The following is a 20,290-nucleotide window of genomic DNA, read 5'->3' as shown; positions in this document are numbered from 1 at the left end:
GAAGGGGGCGTGTCGGCGGGCGCGCGCGGACGGCGAGGGGGCGTGTCCGGCGGGCGGGCGGCGGCGGCGGCGCGGGCCGGGAGCGCGGCGCAGCGTCCTGTGCTGGAATGTGCGGCTCCCGCGAGCTCGCGGCGCAGCAGCAGCAGACCGAGCGCCGCCGAGGCCGCGGGCCCCAGACCCGGGCGGCCGGGAGCGCAGCGACCGCAGGACCAGGGCCGGCGGTCTGATCCCGCTCCGCGATCGCACACCGGGTCGCGAGGGCCTCGACGCCCAACTTTTTTTCCCCGCTCTCCCTCCCCTCCCCCGAAAGTCCAGCAACAAAGAAAAGGAGTTGGAGCAGCGGCGGCGACGCGGGGGCGGCGGTCCGTGGCCGCGCAGCTAAGAGGGTAGGACGCCGCGGACCCGGGAGGACGACAGGGGGAGGGCGGCGGGCAGGCGCGAGGCGCTGTCCAGGGCTGATCTGCAGATACTGTGGCTCGGGCGGGCGGGCGGGCGGGCGGACGAACGGGGGCGGGATCGAGTTACGGAGCGAGTCACGGGCTGGGCCGGGGGCTGGTGCGGAGCGGCGTGGGCACTGGTCCCTAGCCGAGTACGGGGCGGCTCTTCCGCACGGTGTTGGGATTCGGGGCGGCGGAGGCCGGAGCGCCGCTGCTGGTGGCCGCGGTCCTGAAACTTCCCCCTCCGCCCTCCATCCGCCTCGGGCCCACCGCCCCCGGCCCCCGCCGGAGTCCCAGGCTCGCCGCCCCCTCCCCCAGTCCGAGCAGAGCCGGAAGGCGACCGCCCCGCTTGACTCAGCCCGGGGCACGGGCGGCGCCGCCGGCGGGCTGGACAGCGATTTCTGCGGCCCGCGCTGCCTCTGGGCGGTGGGGGAGCGAAGTTCGCAAACTTCCGGGCGCGGGGGCGGCGGCGGCCCGCGTGGGGCCCCTCGACTGGACCGGGGGGCCGGCAGCCTCGGGAGGGCGCCGCGGAGCCCCGGTACAGGCCCGATCGGACGCCGGTAGCGAGGTAACTTTCCGCCCGGTCCCGGGTTAGTGCGGGCGGCGGGGGAGGGGTCTGCGGGGCCGCGGCCGGCCGAGAGGCGCCTCTAGGGTGGTGGGCAGCGCGCGAGGACAGAGCCCAGGCACCGCCCGCGGGTTGGTGGCGGAGAGGAAGCAAGAGGGCCCAAGTTTGCAAAGAGCTGCTTTGTGTTTGGTATTTTGAGAAAATGGCCGAATGCCTATTTCAGTTAGGAATGCCGCCGCCGAGGCCGGCGCTGGTGGCAGCGGCACATAGGAATTCCGTGCAACACGTTGCTCTCGGGCTGTGCTTGCACGGTCTGCCCGAGAAACGTGGAGATTGCTTGGAGGGTGGTGACTGAGGTGCGTGGGGGACCTTTAGAGTGGATGTTGAGGTCCGTTGTGGAATCCGTGGGGCTGTTGAACCAGGGGAGAGCTGTTTCCTGTGATGGCATTCGGGTTCAACTTTTTGTTGGGGCATGTAACTGAGCGAGCTTGTGTTTAGACTCTAGGTGAAGCGGCCCGCTTTCCTTATTTTCGGTTTCAGGTTGTCTTTTAGTACTTTATTTTGTTTGCATATCTTGCCTTTAATAATTTGCAAGGGGTACACTGAGTTGGAGACTACTACCTTTGAGGCTGGAGATTGAGATAGATCATTTAAAAACTCAACTTGTTTTCAAGAAGGTGATCTGTAATGGCTTCCTCTAGGCAAGTAGGCCAAGTCAACCACAATGCGCGTAAGTTGGTTGACGTGTTGAGTAGCACGACTCTTAGGGGAGTTTTCTAACAACAAGAAGGACTTTAAAACTTCCCCTTTTTGGGAAGAAGGGATCCGTAACCACCCCTTTAAGTCATCAAAAAAAAATCTGTTACTTTTTCAGCTTATTCTTTTACTTTTAGATTTAGTTGAACTCTCATGAAGTCTTCCAGATTTCTTCATGTGCTCATTAGAGGCACAGAATCGCCTGTGGGTTTTTTCTTTTTTCTTTCTTTTTTTTTTTTGAGTTCTCATTCAGATCACTGAACTGTTGAAAGAGAAGTCAGAAGACAATGGCTAACTATTTAGTCCTTTGGTTATTAAAAGTCATTTTAGTTAACATTAAAAATTTTAGCCACCAGAAAGAAGGTTGACACACTTGCATACCGGCGTGGACCTGATGGGTCAAAGAATTGCATTTTTTTTTTTCTGGGTGTAGGAGGAACAGTTCCTCATCTACGCTTTTGTGACTGCAGTAAAGAGAATTGAAAATGAACAGCACCCTTGCCCAAGCCTACCTAGTGCTAAGATTAACATGCAGACACCGCCATACCCAACCAGAAAATCATTTTAACATTGTTGTTAGAAGTTAATGAAGCTTGTTGAATTTTTAACGGTTACATTGGAAGGAAAGATACTTGCTTTGGGTAATGAGGGTATTATTTAATTTTTTTTTCTTTTGTTACACGTTATCCAGCGTACAGTTATGGCCACCCAGGTGATGGGTCAGTCTTCTGGGGGAGGAAGTCTCTTCAACAACAGTGGCAACATGGGCATGGCCTTACCCAACGACATGTATGACTTGCACGAGCTCTCGAAAGCCGAACTGGCTGCACCTCAGCTGATCATGTTAGCCAACGTGGCCTTGACTGGGGAAGTGAACGGCAGCTGCTGTGACTACCTGGTTGGTGAAGAGAGACAGATGGCCGAATTGATGCCAGTTGGAGACAGCAACTTTTCAGATAGCGAAGGAGAAGGCCTCGAAGAGTCGGCTGAACTAAAAGGTGACCCCAGTGGTCTGGAAAACATGGAACTGGGAAGTCTGGAGCTAAGTGCTGTAGAACCCCAGCCTGTATTTGAACCATCAGCCGCCCCAGAAGTGTACAGCGCAAATAAAGATCCGGCTCCCGAAGCGCCCGTGGCGGAGGACAAATGCAGGAATTTGAAGGCCAAGCCCTTCCGTTGTAAGCCGTGCCAGTACGAGGCCGAGTCTGAAGAGCAGTTCGTACATCACATCCGGGTTCACAGCGCTAAGAAGTTTTTCGTGGAGGAAAGTGCAGAGAAACAGGCCAAAGCCAGGGAATCTGGGTCCTCCCCGGCCGAAGAGGGCGAGTTCTCCAAGGGCCCCATCCGCTGTGATCGCTGTGGCTACAATACCAACCGGTACGATCACTACACGGCACACCTGAAGCACCATCTGAGAGCCGGGGGTAACGAGCGGGTCTTCAAGTGTATCATCTGCACGTACACCACAGTCAGCGAGTACCACTGGAGGAAGCACCTGAGAAACCATTTTCCCAGGAAGGTCTACACCTGTAGCAAGTGCAACTATTTTTCAGATAGAAAAAATAATTATGTTCAACATGTTCGAACTCATACAGGTAAGAGAGGCTAAATTGTTATTTCCTAAAATGTGACTTTTATTTTTATTATTATTTTTAATGTTTTTATTTTATTTTTTTGAGACAAGGTTTCTCTGTGTATCCCTGGCTGTCCTGGAACTCACTCTGTAGACCAGGCTGGCCTCTGCCTCCCATGTGCTGGGATTAAAGGCGAGCGCCACCACTGCCCAATTTGCAGGTTATGTAAACTGAACACATCTAAGATCCGCTACAGTTTCCCAAGGGAATTGAGGGCTTAGAAAAGAAAGCTTACCGATTAACCACTTTGTATCCCCATCCTTTTTTTGAAACAGACTCTAGCTCAGGCTGTCCTGAAATTCGTGGTTGCTCTCAAATTCACATCCACCTGCCCCTCCCCCGACTAGGATTAAAGTTGTGTTCCACCTCGTGAGGCCCCACCACTTCTCTGACTGAGCAGGAGCTCCAGTAGCTCAGATTGGCCTTGAACTCAGGAATCTTGTAGCTGAGGGTGCTTAATTTCTGAGATTTCTGCTTCCACTTTGCAAGCAGTAGGATTACAGGCATGGTATGTGCCGCTTTGTTTGGTTTATGAAGTTAGTGTGGAAAACGGGGGTGTCCTCATCACTGCCAGAGGAGCATATTGTCTCTGCTGAGCCGAGCCATTCTCTCACGTTTACTTTACGTGTATGAGTAGTTTGCCTGATTGTATATGACTGCTCCGTGCAGTGCCTCTAGAGGCCAGCAGAGGGCATCGCATTTCCCGGAAGTCACATATAGGTGGGTGCGGAAACCTGATCCCTGGGCCTTCTGCAAGAGCAGCCAGTGTTCATTACCATTGAGGAATCCCTAGCCCAGAGTAGACACTGGCAGTTGAAGCCGTTTTCCTAAGAGAACAAGCAAGCATACCTAGGAGAACTTCTTTTCAGACAAGAAGCATTTTTCTCAGCATCCCTACAGGTTTTGATAAGTCTGAGGAGGCTTTCATGTTCCATCTCCTCAGACTTAGACCAGAAAGAAAAGTTTCAAGGGGGTTGGAGAGATGGCTCAGCGGTTAAGAGCACTGGCTGTTCTTCCAGAGGTCCTGACCAGAGTCTACTAAGAAAGGCTTATCCTGGAGATTCATGGATGACCTTGGCTGGTCTGATCTCCCTCAGTGTATCATTCCGCCCCAAACTTTGCCTTTGGATCCTGAGTGCATAGATTACAGTTCTGTGTCACCACTCCCGTCCTTGTTTTGTAAGACAAGGGTTTGTTTCAGTAGTAGCTGGGGACTGCTGAATTCTTGCTTCTTGAGGTTCTTGTTAACAAGTCTAGGAAGACAGGTGTGAGCCACAAACCCTGGCGAGCCTAAACTCACTATCCTCCTCAGCCTTCTGATGAGCAAGACAAGCAAATGTATGTGCTGGGGAGATGGGTATACTTAGTTTTACTTGAAGAATTACTTCTTGGTTGAATGTTTGATAGTATAGGGCAGTTTATCATAATTGATTCATTCTGTCAAGAGTTGATGTATTTGTCAACCCTAGAATGGTGCTTTGCATATGTATGTATGTATGTACACTCACACACATGCAAAAGGGTGGGAGCGTTCTTAGGGCAATTTCAGAAATGGTTGGAAATTCTGCTCTGGTCTCAAAGTGAAATTTTGTTAAATGATTGTTTTTTTTAAATTCAAGTTTGTGGCTCTGCATACCTTGTACATACCTTGAATCCCAGTGAATTCCAGGACAGCCAGGGCTACACAAATGGAACCCTCCCTTGGGTAGGGTGGACTGGAGGATAGGGTTTCAGGTGACAGGGGACAAAATAAGACAAGACAAACTTAAGTCTGCTGTTCTAAAGAGCAAACATTCTAATCCAGCCCACTCTAAAGATACACTAATGTGTAACACGTATGCAGGGAAGTGCTAAAAGGCTTTAGATTCTGAAATGGACCGATTTTTCCATAAGACTGGAAACTTTGTGCAGTGAAAACTCTGCAGTTCCTTACAGCAGTGCTCCACACTGAGAGCCAGGGCTACAGACAGGACTGCCAGAAACAGCTCAGATTGTATTTTATTATGATGATATAGTCATGGCTGTCCTGGAATTCACAGAAATCCACTTGTCTCCCTCTCCCAGTGCTGGGATCAAAGGCTTGTGTCACTACACCTGGCTTAGATTTTGAATTAATTTCAGTTCTTCAGAAACATTTTTTTGCCTGTTGGTTTGAAGCCTACTGTTTATGGAGGGATTGCTGCTTGAATCTTACCCTATGGTGACCAGATTGTACCAGCCAGTTGTTAGACTAAAACTGATGTCACCTATGTTGTCTTATCCAGATACTGTATAATCTCCATGCTCTAACAACTTGCCTTAAACTTTAGATCATGATAGCGTGCTGCTTGTGTAGACGACCTGAATTCATTTCCCAACACCCGAGGCTTAGAGCTGCCTGGTCTCAGCAGGTACCCGTGTGGACCCACACATAGACACATAGAACCCAGGAAAAACCAAAACCAGACATGGTGAAGCAGTCTGGCTTCAATCCCAGCAGAAGCAGACAGATACCTAGGTTTGAAACCAGTTTTTTTTTTTTTTTTTTTTTAATAAAGAGTTTTTTGATACAGGGTTTCTCTGTGTAGCCCTGGCTGTCCTGGATTCTCTCTGTAGACCAGGCTGGCCTGGAACTCAGAGATCCACCTGCCTCTGCTTTAGGGGTGCTGTGGTTAAAGGTGTGTATCACAACACCCACCCAGCTGGAGCCAGCCTGGTCTTGACATAGTTTTCTTTCAGGTCAGCCAGGCCTACATATACATAGTAAGACCCTGTCTAAAAAATTTGAAAAAAAAAAAATTAAAAACTTAAAATCTTTGGTGTGGTGGTGAGAATTAAATCCAGCATTTGGAGGCAGAGGCAAGTAGGGAGCTGCAACTTTGAGGGTCTGTCTGTCTGTCTGTCTGTCTCCTTATCTATATATGTAGCTGCAAGTTAGCCAGATGACATAATGAGACCTGGCCACAAACAAAAACGGTAGAGAGTAAATAGACATTGAGGTAATAACTGGTTCACTGTAAAAACCGTGGTTCGTTGTGACAGCCCTGCTGGTTCTCCTACGACCATGCTAGACAGGATGTAGGGTCTGTGGGCACTGCAGGACTACTGTGCCTCAGTAATTTTATTTATTAGCCAAGAATGTATGTATACACATTCAGAACTGTTAGGTTGCTGAGGCCTTTAAGAGGTCTGCAGAACAGCATGAGGTGGGTTCCTCTTTTTTCCAGAAGCGGAGGCTAGGGGATCTAGGGGATCGTTAGTTCAAGGTCAACCTGGGCTTCACAATGAAGCTCTGTCTCAGACCCAAGAAGGGAAAAAAAAACCTTACTAAAGAGCTAAAGTATTTTCAACAATAAATTTCATTTGTTGATTGAAGAATAGTTCTAATAGGAAAAAAAGCCAAGTTTTTTTTTTTTAAAGTATTTTATTTTAAGCTAGTGTAGTAGCCTGCACTCTTATCCTAGCACTTCAGAAGCCTGTGCAGGCCTCCTCTATTGGGGGGTGGGGGGGTGTTAGCAAGAGCTACATGGTAAGGCCCAGTTTTGAAAAACAACCAAACAACAAAGATTTTAACTAAGAGCCTGTGGGAGTGGAGACACTAGTGTTATTTCCTAGGAAGGAAAAAGTGTTGGGTTCCCCCACAGAATCATTCTTTGTTTTGTATAATTTTAGCTTGTTTGAGACAGTGTTTCTTTTTGTATCCCCAGCTGTTCTGGAACTTGCTGTGTAAACAGGCTGGGGGGGAACTGCAGAGACCCACCTGCCTCTGCCTCCCCAGTGCTAAGGATTTAAGGACAGTGGCACTACGCACACCTTTTAAAAAGTTTTTTCCTTGAGTGCTTGCTTATCAGTGCAGGCGCCTTAGGGCCAGAGGTGTTGGAGCCCAGGGAGCCTGAGTTACCGGCAGTTGTGAGCCACCTGCTGTGGGTGCTGGAACCCAGGGAGCCATAGTTACAGGCAATTGTGAGCCTCCTGCTGTGGGTGCTAGGAGCTGAATTTGGTCTTGGAAGCATTGTGAGCTCTCTTAATGGAAGACCTCTGTCTCACCTCCGCCCCGACTTCCTTTAAAGGATTCATTTTTATTTTTCTTCTTTGTGAGTGTGTTACAGGTGTATGGGTGTCTGTGGAGGCCATAAGAACATAGTATCCCTTAGAGCTGAGATTACAGGTGCCAGTGACATGGGTATTGGGAACCCAACAAACTCATCCTCTGGAAGGACACGGTGTTTTTAACTGCTGAGTCATCTCCAGTGCCCCGCCCCCTTTAAATAGGATCTCGATGTACACCTCAGGTGGAACTTGAATTCCAGATGTTCCTACTTTAGCTCCTGGGTACTGAGAGTATCATGTGAGCACACTCGTTTTAATGATTGTTTTACATGGGGGGGGGGTGACACTCAATTATATAACTTTGAGCCTTTAGCTACCCGTTGTTGTTGTTGTTGTTAGGGAGGATACAGGGTTTCTCTGCATATGCCTGGTACTCCCCGAGATCCGGTGTTAAAGGTGGAGATGCCACACCCATCTCTCTAAGCAGAGCTGGTGATAACCCAAAGCTTCCAGTCTTCTGAACATGCTCTGCTGCTGAGCTACGTCTCCAGACTATTTTCTTCATTTCTGAGTGTAGGAATGTAGTGATGCATCTCTCTGTCATGTGTTTGAGTGTTCGGGTTGTTTCTGCACTTTGGGCATTAATATCTGTCAGTTCCTTCCGTCTTTGAGTCGTGGAACTCAAGTCATCTTTCATTAATGTGGAACTCAGGTTGACATGTTTGGCAAGGCCCAGTGCCAGTTTTGCCTGCTGGCAGCCTTGACATCCCTGCGTGTTCTTAGCGCAGCTGGGCTGGGGGTGCAGGCCTGTAAATGAAGCGAGGCCGGCAGATGATGAGATCAAGGCCTGTCTTGGCCTCAGAATGAATGAGAGGCCACCTGGGTGACTGAGCCCTGTCTCCAGATAAAATGCTTTTGTTAGTGCTTCGTCCCTGGTGCCCTCAGCTGGTCTCTGTACACTGTCTAACGGTACATCATTCTGTGTTTTATTATTCTGTGTATGTAAAGGTAACTCCTTGAGATGCAGGGTGTTGTATGGTCACGGCTGTTATCCTTGACATTCTAGCGTAGAAGAAACATCTGGGTGTCTGGTGCCCTAGGAAGCCAGAAGAGGGCATCAGACTGGAACTGATATCATGGGTGGTTGAGCTATATTGTGACTTCTGGGCACTGAGCTGTAATTCTTTGCATGAGCAGAAGTTGCTTTTAACTGAGTCATCTCACTGGCCCTGACACTGTTTTCAACTCTCCCTTGGGTCGTGCTGCATAATAGCTCTTAGCTGAGAATGTCTCCAGATTCCCCCCCACCCCACCCCACCCAAGTGTGTGGATTTGCGGGGGGTGTACTACCACTCAGATCTAGTTTAAACTTACAAAATGACTGATTCTGCCAGTAATGGGAGAGGAATCACTTTGCTCAGTGTTGCTGAGCTATGGTTATGGTGGCATACCTACCTTATAGTCCTAGCTCTGGGGGTGGGGTGGGGGCTAAGGGAGGAGGGTCAGTCCAGGGCTGTACCTGCTGGTCAGGGCACACGCCTGTGACCCTCCATGTATATACTAGGAGTCTGAGACAGTATGATCACAAGGTCATTGCTTGTTGCACACTTTAGACCCTGTCTCAAAATAAAAAATGGAAGTCAGCTGAAGATACATAAACCTGTATTCAAGCAGAGACAGGAGGATGGAGTGTTTTGGCAAGCCTGGACTACCTAGGAGAATCTGTTCCAAAAACCAAAATAAAACCTAGGCAGACCATCCTCCAAACACTCAAATGCCTACGTGTGTGTGGGGGGGATAGTTAACACTGCTGAGAATTGTTGTTGGTTTATTTTTACATATTAAGCATGTTTGACACTGTCATTTTAATTTTGCAGGGGAACGCCCTTATAAATGTGAACTTTGTCCTTACTCAAGTTCTCAGAAGACTCATCTAACTCGACACATGCGCACTCATTCAGGTTGGTAAGAGATGGTGACAGCCAACAGTTCAGGAAATTGTCATTTTTATTTCACTGTTGAAAACTACCTTTATAAAGAATTTCTTGTAGAACTGAAGTTGAGTTGTTTATGATTTACTGGTTTTGGAGGTTTGTTGTTGTTGTTTTTTTTCCTTTCCCTCTCTGCTGTCTGGATTCACCTGGCCCTGCCTGGAAGTGTTATGGTTAAAAGCCTGTGCCACTCTGCCAGGCAGGACCTGCCTTAAAAAAGCAAAGCCATAATGGAAGTGGGAAGGGTAAATATGCGTTCTCTTAGATCAGACTCTAGAACAAAAGAGATGTGAATTTATTTGCATGCTTTTCTGGGAGGGCTTTTTTTCTTTTTGAAGTTTTATTAATAGTGTGTGAGTATTTTGCCTGTAAGTGCACCATGTGGCTGCAGTTCCTGTGAAGGCCAGAAAAGGGTGACAGATCTCCTGGGAACTGTTTACAGATGTTTACAGATGGTTAGGAGACATTACGTGCGAGCTGGGAACTAAACTTGGGTCCTCTGCAAGATCTTAACTTCTGAGCAATCTCTTCAGCCTAAGGGTTCCTAATATTTGTTAGAACTGGGAGAGTTCTACACAGTCCACAGGTGAATTTATCCCATTGTTTTTGGATTGTGTGTGTGTGATAAAATGATTATCTAGGGCTGGAGTGATTTCTCATTAGTCCGTTGCTTTTCCAGAGTACTAGGGTTTGATTTGCAGCACCGAGTGGCGATTCACAGTTTATCTTTAACTCTGGTTCCAGGGGATCTGAAGCCCCTTCTGGCCCATGTAGGTACTGCATGGGTATGGTGCACAGACACATTCAGGCAAAAGACCTCATACGCACAGAAACAATGGATTACGCATGGTACATAAGCTTCCCTTATTCTCTTCCCACCTCAGTTTCCTTATTGCTTTTAATAAAGACTTACTTGTGCCAGCATAACTGGCTGGTCCCTTCCCTTCCCCTCCCCCTTCCCTCCTGTCTCTTCTACGTGGTCTCATGTAGCCCAGGTTGAAGATGAACTTAAACTTTGGATTCTCTTATCTTCATACATAGCTGAAGATGTCTTTAAACTCTTCACCCCCTGCCTTCACCTCCCAGTTGCCAGGGCTAGTCGTGAACTAGTACCCAGTTCAGTGGCACTGGGGGACCAGCGTGCAAAAGAAATGTAAAGAAAGTGATCCAGTTCACTGACTTAACAAGTTCACAGTCATATGGCGGCTGGGATAGTCTCAGTCAGTGCTCCCAGTGGTCCCTGTTCTCAGGACATAGAAGGAAGATTGGGGGTGGGTGGGTGGTGGATAGACGCTTCAGCACAGGAGGCCTTAACTGTTCTTGTAGAGGGCTTGTGTTCAGTTTCCAGCACTCCGGTAAGGTAGCTCATGATTGCCTACAGTTGCGTTTTCAGGGAACCTGATGCCTTCTGACCTAGGAGTGATGGATGTGACCCCACAGCTGTGGGAGACTGAGCATTGGTTTGCTCCAAATGCTCCCAGTGAGGGAAGCTTACCTGAGAACTGTTCATGAAGTTCGGAGGCAGCTTGCTGACTTCGAGGCCTCACTTGGCCGCTTGGAGCCTGACGGTTCCTTCAGGACTGGGCAGCAGCTGCTGGTTCATGGTGGTTCGTGTGTTCTGGTCTGGAGCTGCTGAGAAGTTGTATTTGGTGTTTGCTAGAGGTCTGGACTGCTATCAGAGATTTAGCTCGCCCCCAAAGAACTACTGCTGAACAGGTCCACTTCCCCCACATCCTGATAACGTCTCTTTTCCACCACCGTGGCTGGGAGGTGGGCTAGAGCAGAGGTGGAACTCTTAATAAAAGTAGACTGCAAAAAATTTAAGCTTACATCTGGGGGCATCTTCGTGTGCCTGATGTATAGAAACTTATGCAGGAACCCCCCCCCATACAAATAATAAGTAAATCTTTAAAAAAGTATATAAGTATATAACGATGCTTTCTACGTGGCTTAACAAAGGATGCTTGCTGTCAAGTTCAGTTCCCCAGACCCACGTGGTAGGGGAAAGAACCAACTCCTGTCAGGTTGGCTCTGACCTCCCTATCTGACCTGCCCTATCCTATTGCCCCATCACAAACATACATAGATAGAAACTCAAATGGTGCCGACATGCTGGTGCACTGTAGCCTGCCGCTTGAGGGTCGAGGCAGGAAGAGGGTTGAAAACTCAAGCCGGCCTAAGCCATAATACTGAACGATCGCAGGCAGCGTGGTGAGGGTAGCCTTAAGATCTAAGGGACTAAAAATAAATGAAGGTTAGCCTGGCATCTCTTGAGGCCAGAGCCTTTTTGGCTGTGACTGACTTGATCTCTATGCAGATTCAGAACACACAGTCTGTAGGGCATGTGTGCTAACTGCTTGCTGCTTGAGAGAATCAGGAACCTGTCCCTGAAGACCGTGATTACCTTCTTACCTTTGAGTCTCTCAAAATGAGAAGTTAGGATTTCATTCCCGATTTTTACCAACATTCCATCTTTCCCCCTTTCTGTGATGTTCTCTGAGCTTTGGATTGTGTAACATAGATGTCTTATTTAGGGCCCAGTGTGTCATCATCATACTCTGGCCAGATGTAAGTCTCTGAATTAACCTCTGCAGCTGCAGTAAGAATCTTGGCTAACTCTATAGATATAGATACTAATATTAAGAAGGCAGTTTGCGACATGACTATTACATAAAACAATAGAAGGATGCACACACCTAGGGCCTATGACCTCCCCAGGGACTGGCTCTTGATCAGATTTACACTACTTATTTTTTTCAAGACAGGCTTTCTTTGTGTAGGTCTGGCCGTCCTGGAACTGCAGTACCAAATTTTAAAATCAAATTTAATTGATTGTGTATGTGTGGCTGTGCTTCCACGCTTGTGTATAGAGCTGTCCTTGTGTATTGGGACAGCTCTGCCTCCACTGTGAGCCTTGTCCACCAAGCTCTGAAGCTTGGCGAGAAGTAGCTTACCCAAGGGGCCATCTGCCGTCTCCATTTTTATTTTTTTTAAAGAACTGTGTTGAAGAGTGCTGGCATTACAGGTGTGTGCCACCCTGCTGGGTTTCACGTGGGCCTGAGGATTGGAGCTAAGGCTTGGTGTTTTGTTTTGGAGATAGTCTCAGGCTGGCCTCTTTTAATGTACCTAAAAGTGACCTTGAAGAAAGGAAGTGACCCCAGACTGACTGACAGTGTGCTAGACAGGTACCACCAGGCCTGGCCTGCACTGTCTTTTGCCCAGACTTTTTCAGTGAGCACTTACAGGCCCTGCACACTGCCAGCTTCCTTTGTTACCTCGTTCACATTCATCAGATGACTGCTTGCAAGACTCTGTCTTCCTCGAGGTCTCAGAAGAAGCAGTTGTAGATTGCAGTTGCTTTTCCTGAGAGTTTGTTTTAACTGTAGAGATGACGTTTAACCTCTAGGCCACCAGTCTGCATCCAGTCTGTCTATATATGTTAAGCAAATGTTTGTTTGTATTTAGAGCCTTACTGCCAAGGACTCTGTAGCCAGTGTGGAGGGATGCGTGTGCTGTGGAAACCAGCCACACCTTTCTGCAGACTCAGTCAAGTCTAGGGCCCTGTGCTCACCAGGCCGGCGCTTCCCGCTGACTTAGATTCTTAGGCCTGTTTTTCCCCCTCCACATTTTGAGAGGCTCTTGTTACTGTGCCTATATTGGCCTTCAATCCAGTGGTCCTCTTGTCCCAGCCTCTTGAGTAGCAGGGATTGTAGGGATTACAAGTACCGCTTAGCTGAAACTCTTAATTTAACATGGCAAGAATTTGTTTGGTGTACCTGCTTACCTAATTTGATACACCTGAATAGGCTTTGAGGGGGCGTAGGAATTCTTTCAACAGACATTTCTAATGGTGTAATCTATAATGTCGCCATAGTTAAGCTTTATGTCTAATTTTGCTTATGGAAAACTTGGATAATAATGAAGATGTTTGAAAGATTAATTTTCATCAATGTCAATTTCCATTTCTCTACTATGCTTTCCATTGGACCCGTGGGGTATGGATACCAATTGGTAATATTTACTAGAGTGTGATCTAGTTGGGTATGTATTCAGGTAGAATTTTTTTAATGCTTTTAATTTTGGGTGGGTGGGGCCTGGTTTTATTTGTGTCTGTGATTGTGGCTGTCTGCTTGTGTTACACACCGTATCTATTTGTATGCAACCACTCAAATTTAGTTAGTGTCTTTGCTCTTTTTTTTTTATAGAGAAGTTGAGATTGAAAAAAAATGATACAGTTTTCTAGTTGACTTCAGCCTTGTTTTTTTATCTTTAAAATCGTCACTCTGCTATTAGAGAAGCTTGCCTTGTGCAGCTTTGCTCACCTTGAGGTGATAGGTGAAGGTTAGACTTATTCGCTCTAGCCAAGGCAGAGCCTTAAAACAGACCTAGCCTGTGACCAAAACTCCACTCCCAGGGTCACCTTACAGACACCAAGTGTGTTCTATTGTGTTACATTCTGCTTTTGGTTAAGAGAATACTAGAGGGTGAGGAACAAAAAAGCAAAAGCATTTTTCTCTCTGAGTGGCTTTGTCCCACAGTCAGCATCAGGGGCTCTCTGGCCACCAGCCCTTCTGCTTCCCCTTGGAGCCTGGTCTGTAGTAGAGCCAAAGAGCTGACTCTGTAAACTGTTGTGAAGATAGTGTTGATTATTCTTCCAATTGATTTTGAAACTCAAGCCTCCATCCCAGATAGAGAAAAGTTATACAAATAAATATGGGAGTATAAGTTGCATGATGGAGTCTTTCCAGCGAGTGCTCTTGGTGGCTAGTTTACGTTCATGACTCCTGAGGATGTTTTAATGTTGACTTGTGTCTTTCACTTCTGACATCTCTTCTTTACCATTAGGTGAGAAGCCATTTAAATGTGATCAGTGCAATTATGTGGCCTCTAATCAGCATGAAGTGACCCGACATGCAAGACAGGTTCACAACGGGCCGAAACCTCTTAATTGCCCTCACTGTGACTACAAAACAGCAGATAGAAGCAACTTCAAAAAACATGTCGAGCTGCATGTTAACCCACGGCAGTTCAACTGCCCCGTGTGTGACTACGCAGCTTCCAAGAAGTGTAACCTACAGTATCATTTCAAATCTAAGCATCCCACCTGTCCCAGCAAAACGATGGACGTCTCCAAAGTGAAGCTAAAGAAAACCAAAAAGAGGGAGGCTGACCTGCTTAACACTGTCACCGAGAAGACAGAGACTGAACAAACAAAAACAAAGGGCGATGTGTCTGGGAAGAAAAATGAGAAACCCATGAAAATCGTGGGGAAAGATGTTTCAAAAGAGAAGAAGCCTTGTAGCAATGACTCGGTGGTCCAGATAACTACTAGAACTCGGAAGTCAGCAGCAGAGACTAAAGCAGCAGAGGTGAAACACCCAGATGGACAAACAGGAAACAACCCAGAAAAGTCCTGTAAAGCCAAGAAAAACAAAAGAAAGATGGATGCCGAGGCCCATTCCTCAGATGAGCCTGTGAATGAGGGACCAGTGACAAAAAAGAAAAAGACAGAGAACAAATCCAAAAACAGTACCGAAGTGCCAAAGGGAGGCAGCAAAGTGGAGGAGAGAAAGGGGGACAAAAAGCCAAGCACTTCTGTTAAGAAAGGTGCAAAGAAGACACCGCTCAAGACTAAGACAAGTAAAAAGGGTGGCAAACTTGCTCGGAATGGGGTGGGGCAGACAGAACCTCTTTCCTCTGAGTTGGCTCAAGTTGGGGTGTCTTCAGTTCCTGCACCCTCTCAGGCAGTGGTCACCCTGTCAGAATCTACTCAGACAGGGCTTCCTTCTCCCATGGATATTGCTGAGACAGAGCCTGCCCAGATTGAGGTTTTCCAGACAGGGCGTCCTCAGGTGGAACAGCCTCTTCCCGGGGAGCCTGCTCACATGGAGCCATCTCCTCCTGTGGAGCCTCCCCAGGTAGACCCACCTTCCTGCCAGGAGTCTCCCCAGAGGGAGCCTCCCGCTCCCATGGAGCTTGCTGAAATGGAGCCGCCTCCTCCCGTGGAGCCTTCCCAGATGGAACCACCTCCCAATATGGAGCCTTCTCAGATGGAACCACCTCCCAATATGGAGCCTTCCCAGATGGAACCACCTCCCAATATGGAGCCTTCTCAGATGGAACCACCTCCCGATATGGAGCCTCCCCCTCCCGTGGAGCCACCTCAGGTGGAGCCACCGCCTATGGAGGATTGTCAGAAAGAGCTGCCTTCTATGGAGCATGCTCAGACAAAGGCTGCTCAGACAGTTCCTACTCAGATGGGATCTGTTCAGGAGGAGTCCCCTCCTGTCTCGGAGCCACCTCAAGTCAAGCCAACCAAAAGGTCGTCTCCCCGAAAAGACAGTGCAAAGGAGAAGTGGAGCATGCTGAGTGAGATGGCGCGGCAGGAGCAGGTCCTTATTGAAGTCGGCCTAGTGCCTGTGAGAGACAGCAAGCTTCTGAGGGAAAGCAAGAGTGCACAGGACCTCCCAGCCCCGCGGTCACCACCGCCAAAGGGAAACGCAAGAGACGAGATACCCCAGGACCAGGACATGGTCTCTGAAGGGGAAGGAAATAAAGTAGCCCCTTTCAAGAAAGTAGGGACAGAGGAAGCCGGCGAGAGTCTAGCCGAGCTTGCTGCTCCCAAGGTGTCTACCAGTGCTTCATCCTCTGAACAAAACCCAGATGTGCTAGATGGTGAAACGTTGCACAGCAAGGGTCAGACTGGCTCCACTGGGGCCTGTGAAATGGAAGTGGACACTGAGCAGAAGACAGACAGTGTCCCCGTGAAAGACTTAGTAGAGCCAGTGTCACCTCTCACCCCAACAGTGGACTGTGGAGCAGCGTCACCGGCCGTAATGGCTTCCCCTCCTATCACTTTGGCTGAGAACGAGTCTCAGGAAATTGATGAAGATGAAGGTATCCACAGCCATGATGGAAGCGACCTGAGCGACAACATGTCAGAGGGGAGTGATGACTCAGGATTGCACGGGGCTCGGCGGGCGCCACAAGAAACTACATCAAAAAATGGAAAGGCAGGGTTGGCTGTTAAGGTAACTGAGGGAGAGTTTGTTTGTATTTTCTGTGATCGTTCTTTTAGAAAGGAAAAAGATTACAGCAAACACCTCAACCGCCATTTGGTGAATGTGTACTTCCTTGAAGAAGCAGCTGAGGAGCAGGACGAGCAGGAGGAGCAGGAGTAGCTGAGCCTCAGGAGAAGCACAGTGTGGACTTTGTAAGCATGCCTCTAATTTTCATTTGACTGTAGACAAACGCAAGCTTGCTTTAATTAGTCTCCAGTGCTGAGTTTTCAGTAAAAACATTGTTTTTCTTAGGCTTGTCCATCTATTTAGTGGTTGTTGCATAAATCTTAGCACATCCTAGGGAGTTAATGTAAGAAAACAGATACGAAACTAGCTCATGCAGTCAGGCGAAAGGAGAAGGCTAAGATGGTGGAACAGGCCACTTGCGTCGTCTGCTACAACCTGTCAGGTTTTCTGTTCTTTTTACTGTAGTTCCTAATTTTTAGTTCCTTCTTTAGATTGATAAAAATTGGCTTAGTAAATTACTTGAATTTGCCTGCTTTATATAAATAAAGTTAGCACTTTACAGTTTCTTTAGAGATGAAAAAAGAGATTTAAATTGGAGAGAAATTCTCAACATTGGACATTGTATCTGTCCAGGTAATTGCTTCCTAGCTTGCTATCAATATTTTGTGTTTATATGTTAATCGTTATAAAAAGTGATTTTTGGTATTTTTTATTTTGGTGCTTTTCTGGCTTAAGATGTTGCACATGGTTCTTGTTTCTTTAACCTATGCAGTTAATCTCCCCCCCCCCAAAAAAAAACAGGGGTGTGTAAATAGGAACACTCTGTAGGTATATATGCATGCTTTTTGTTTTTTTCCCTTTTTGGAGGGATACTTTTAGGCTTGTTTGCAAAGAGCCATTTTCCTTTTCTTTGCTGCAATAGTCTTTTTTTTGCAGAACAACAGTGTGTGCAAGTTTATAAGCAATGGAACATGCAGGTTCAATCCATTGTTTGGGTTTTTGTTTTGCTTTATTATTATTTTTTATTTTAAATTTCACCTCTTACCTATGCCGGAATTAGTTGCATATAAGTTATTTTGAATGGTGAGGATATGTGTAATTCCACAGCTTTCCAGTCTGATTTTTTTTTCAGTAAGCCACTAAATGCGTATTGAACAAAATTTGTCTCAAAAATCAGCCAGCCGAGTTACTTTGCTGTTTCTGGCTTATTACCGAGTGATCTTCCTTTGAGGAGTTAGCTTCAGTAGATGGTTGATGGTGGGGTGGCTACTCTACTGAGTAGAGAACTCCAAGTGGTACTTGGAAGCAGCAAACCTGCCGTGAGATGTAATTGTCCTTCAGACTGTAGACTATCCGTTGTGAGAAAGCCATTGTGGTCACATGACTAGTCTAGTTGAAAGTGCTGTGTTCCAGCCAGCAGCTGCTGCTGCTTCCAGTGAGTACTGAGAAGGCTGATGTTGACTAAGTACAGTCCAGATTCTAAGCATCACATTTTCTCAGGGATCTCCACAAACTAGTGGGTGTCCTCGCTGTCCCTGTGAGACAGCCTCTGTACAGGAGAGGCCTTAAGTGAATTGTACCTGTCCTGGTGTTCTTCTGGGGACACTATGAGAAACTGTATGTACTCCAGAACCGGTTCTCTGTGTTCTCCAGAGGATGAAAGAGCCCAACATGGACTTTTCTTACTGGTAGTAGTAAATTAAGTATGATCCCAGTAGGGATATGTGACATTTTTTTGATGGAATAATAACCTCTGTGTATCTCATTTATTTTACCCTGGCGATCTCTGAGCAGGCTTCAGATTTTGACAGTTCATGAAAGACTTTACAAGCATTAACGTGTGGGTGAAGAGCTTGGTGAGATTCTGAGTGAAGTTTTAGTTAAAGTTGGTTTTAGTTAAGTTGGAATTGACTGGGAGGCCAAAGATTTAAAAAGCAGAAGATTTTCTCAAGACACAAGTTGTGTGATAACGGTGTGTGTTTTTTGTGTGTGCATGAGACTTGGTAAATGTTGAATTCTAGGCTCCGACAATCATTGTAGTGCAGGTCAGACTGCAAGTATTTATGTTTTAAATTTAAATTATAAAGCTAGTTAAGTCTTTCTAACAACTAGTTTTAATGTTCATGAGCAGATTTTGCTTACATTACCTTTTCAAGATGTTGAAAAAGATGCTTCCCGCAAGCACACGTTGGAAGCTGGGAGCTGGGCTGTTCTTAAGAGGTCTTTGTGGATTCTTTGTTGCAAAGGAAAACAATGCCTTCTGGGGATTGACTAAGTTTTAATCTAGTCTTTAAGAGTAGAAGTAAAAACCACAAAAATACAAGGGAAATGAAAACCTCATTAAATTAGTCTTTAAAAAGGTTGTTACCTGAAATTGAGTGGGACTTTTGAGGGCTTTCTTTTAGAAAACAAGGACTCAGTCCTTAGGCCTATATTAGGCCTGACCCTTGGTGCCATGTATTTGTACTTAAAATCATTTCAGTGGAAAGTATCTTAGTGATTGAAACTTCTAGTACAGTTGGGAGTTCTTCCATTTGAAAACTGTGACACTTGCATGGGATTGTTTGAATCTTGTTTTCTAGTCTATCCCTTCCCCATTACTACCCCGAAGGTCTGAAGGTCGACTTTTCTCTTGATAAAGGAACACAAAAATGTAATTGTAAATTGGTATCTAGTACCTAGTGGTAAACTTGAAATGGTAGAATTCTTTACAGCCTAATCCTAGGTAGCCTTAGAGAAATGTATCCTAATTATTTTTGAACCTGTATTCACCTTGTCTTTTCAAGATATTTTAAGTTATATTTTCTTTTTCAGAGCTGCTTTTTATTTTGGGGCTATTTTTTTTTTTTAATTGAGGCGTAATTCATAAAAAGCTACATTACTTTGGTGAGACTTTTAAACTTTATCAGATTGTCTTTCTTTAGTCTTCCAAGAATGGTCATTTTGCTTTTTTTACTTTTAAAGTCATGACATGGCTCCTTCAAATGTAAAGTAACGCAAAGTAAAGCCCACGCTCACCTCATCCGCTTCACTCTGGATGTGGATGACAGAAGAAATGACTTGCTGTTAGCATGCAGTTACTTGTAAGCTGAAATGCTGAGGAAACTTTTTTTTTTTTTTTTTTTGCAAAAAATCAAGGTGTATCTAGGGTTTCCTGGTTGACTGAGCACATGAGGTGAGCTGATAGTCTTAGTTCCGAATGATCTGATTGTGTAGATTTCCAGTGTACTGCTGGCTGAGTGTGACAGCTTCTCCAGTTCTGTGTCTGCCCCATAGCCTCCCAGTAGTTACTGAACTCTTAAAACTGGTATTGTGACATTACAACAATGTTTTGCGCCAATTTTATAAACCTTTACAGTGCAATATGTGTTACTTTTCTAAGGCAAACCAAAGGTATATTTCTCAAGGTTCCGCTGCCTTCAGCAGCATTTGATGGAGGATTTTTTTTTTATACATTTGTAATAGATAGAGATGAAACAGATTGCAGTTTGTTTTTTGTTACTATTTTTTTTTTTAAATTGTAAACCATGTACCAAGTTTCTGGTCAAGATTGTGTAGGATAAGTTAAACATAATTGCATTCTATTAACCAATATGAGTGTATTTCTTATGCATATAGTTACATTGAAATAAAGTTCTAAAAACTATCAGACTCTTGCTTATTATTGGTGTATCAAAGGTGTCACTGGGAATATATTGTACCGTAGTCCTTTTTCTTTTTTTGCTCTGAGGAGCAAACCCAGATCTTCCTGGTAGGCAAGGGCTCCGTCACTCAGCTGTGTCTCCAGCAGTGTAAAGTTTCTAATAGCTGTCAAGATGGACGTGCATGCAGCTCTAGGGGTGAGGAATGA

The 20,290-nt window shown here is 46.4% G+C and overlaps 1 protein-coding gene across 1 annotated transcript; it reads left to right on the top strand.

Annotated features, from left to right (window-relative positions):
* Window positions 1-94: 94 nt before the first annotated feature.
* On the top strand, window positions 95-20,089 carry Rest (RE1 silencing transcription factor). The gene is made up of 4 exons (XM_028780825.1): window positions 95-386; window positions 2,450-3,353; window positions 9,299-9,382; window positions 14,258-20,089. The coding sequence occupies exons 2-4, from the start codon at window positions 2,459-2,461 to the stop codon at window positions 16,591-16,593; spliced, it is 3,315 nt and encodes a 1,104-aa protein (XP_028636658.1). The 5' UTR covers window positions 95-386; window positions 2,450-2,458; the 3' UTR covers window positions 16,594-20,089.
* The last annotated feature ends 201 nt before the right edge of the window (window positions 20,090-20,290 follow it).

The sequence above is a fragment of the Grammomys surdaster genome, unplaced genomic scaffold (assembly GCF_004785775.1).
Source record: "Grammomys surdaster isolate TR1022 unplaced genomic scaffold, NIH_TR_1.0 372, whole genome shotgun sequence".
NCBI classification, from domain to species: Eukaryota; Metazoa; Chordata; class Mammalia; order Rodentia; family Muridae; genus Grammomys; species Grammomys surdaster.
The sequence above is the reverse complement of the archived record's forward strand: the minus strand, read 5'-3'. Positions and strand labels throughout refer to the sequence as shown.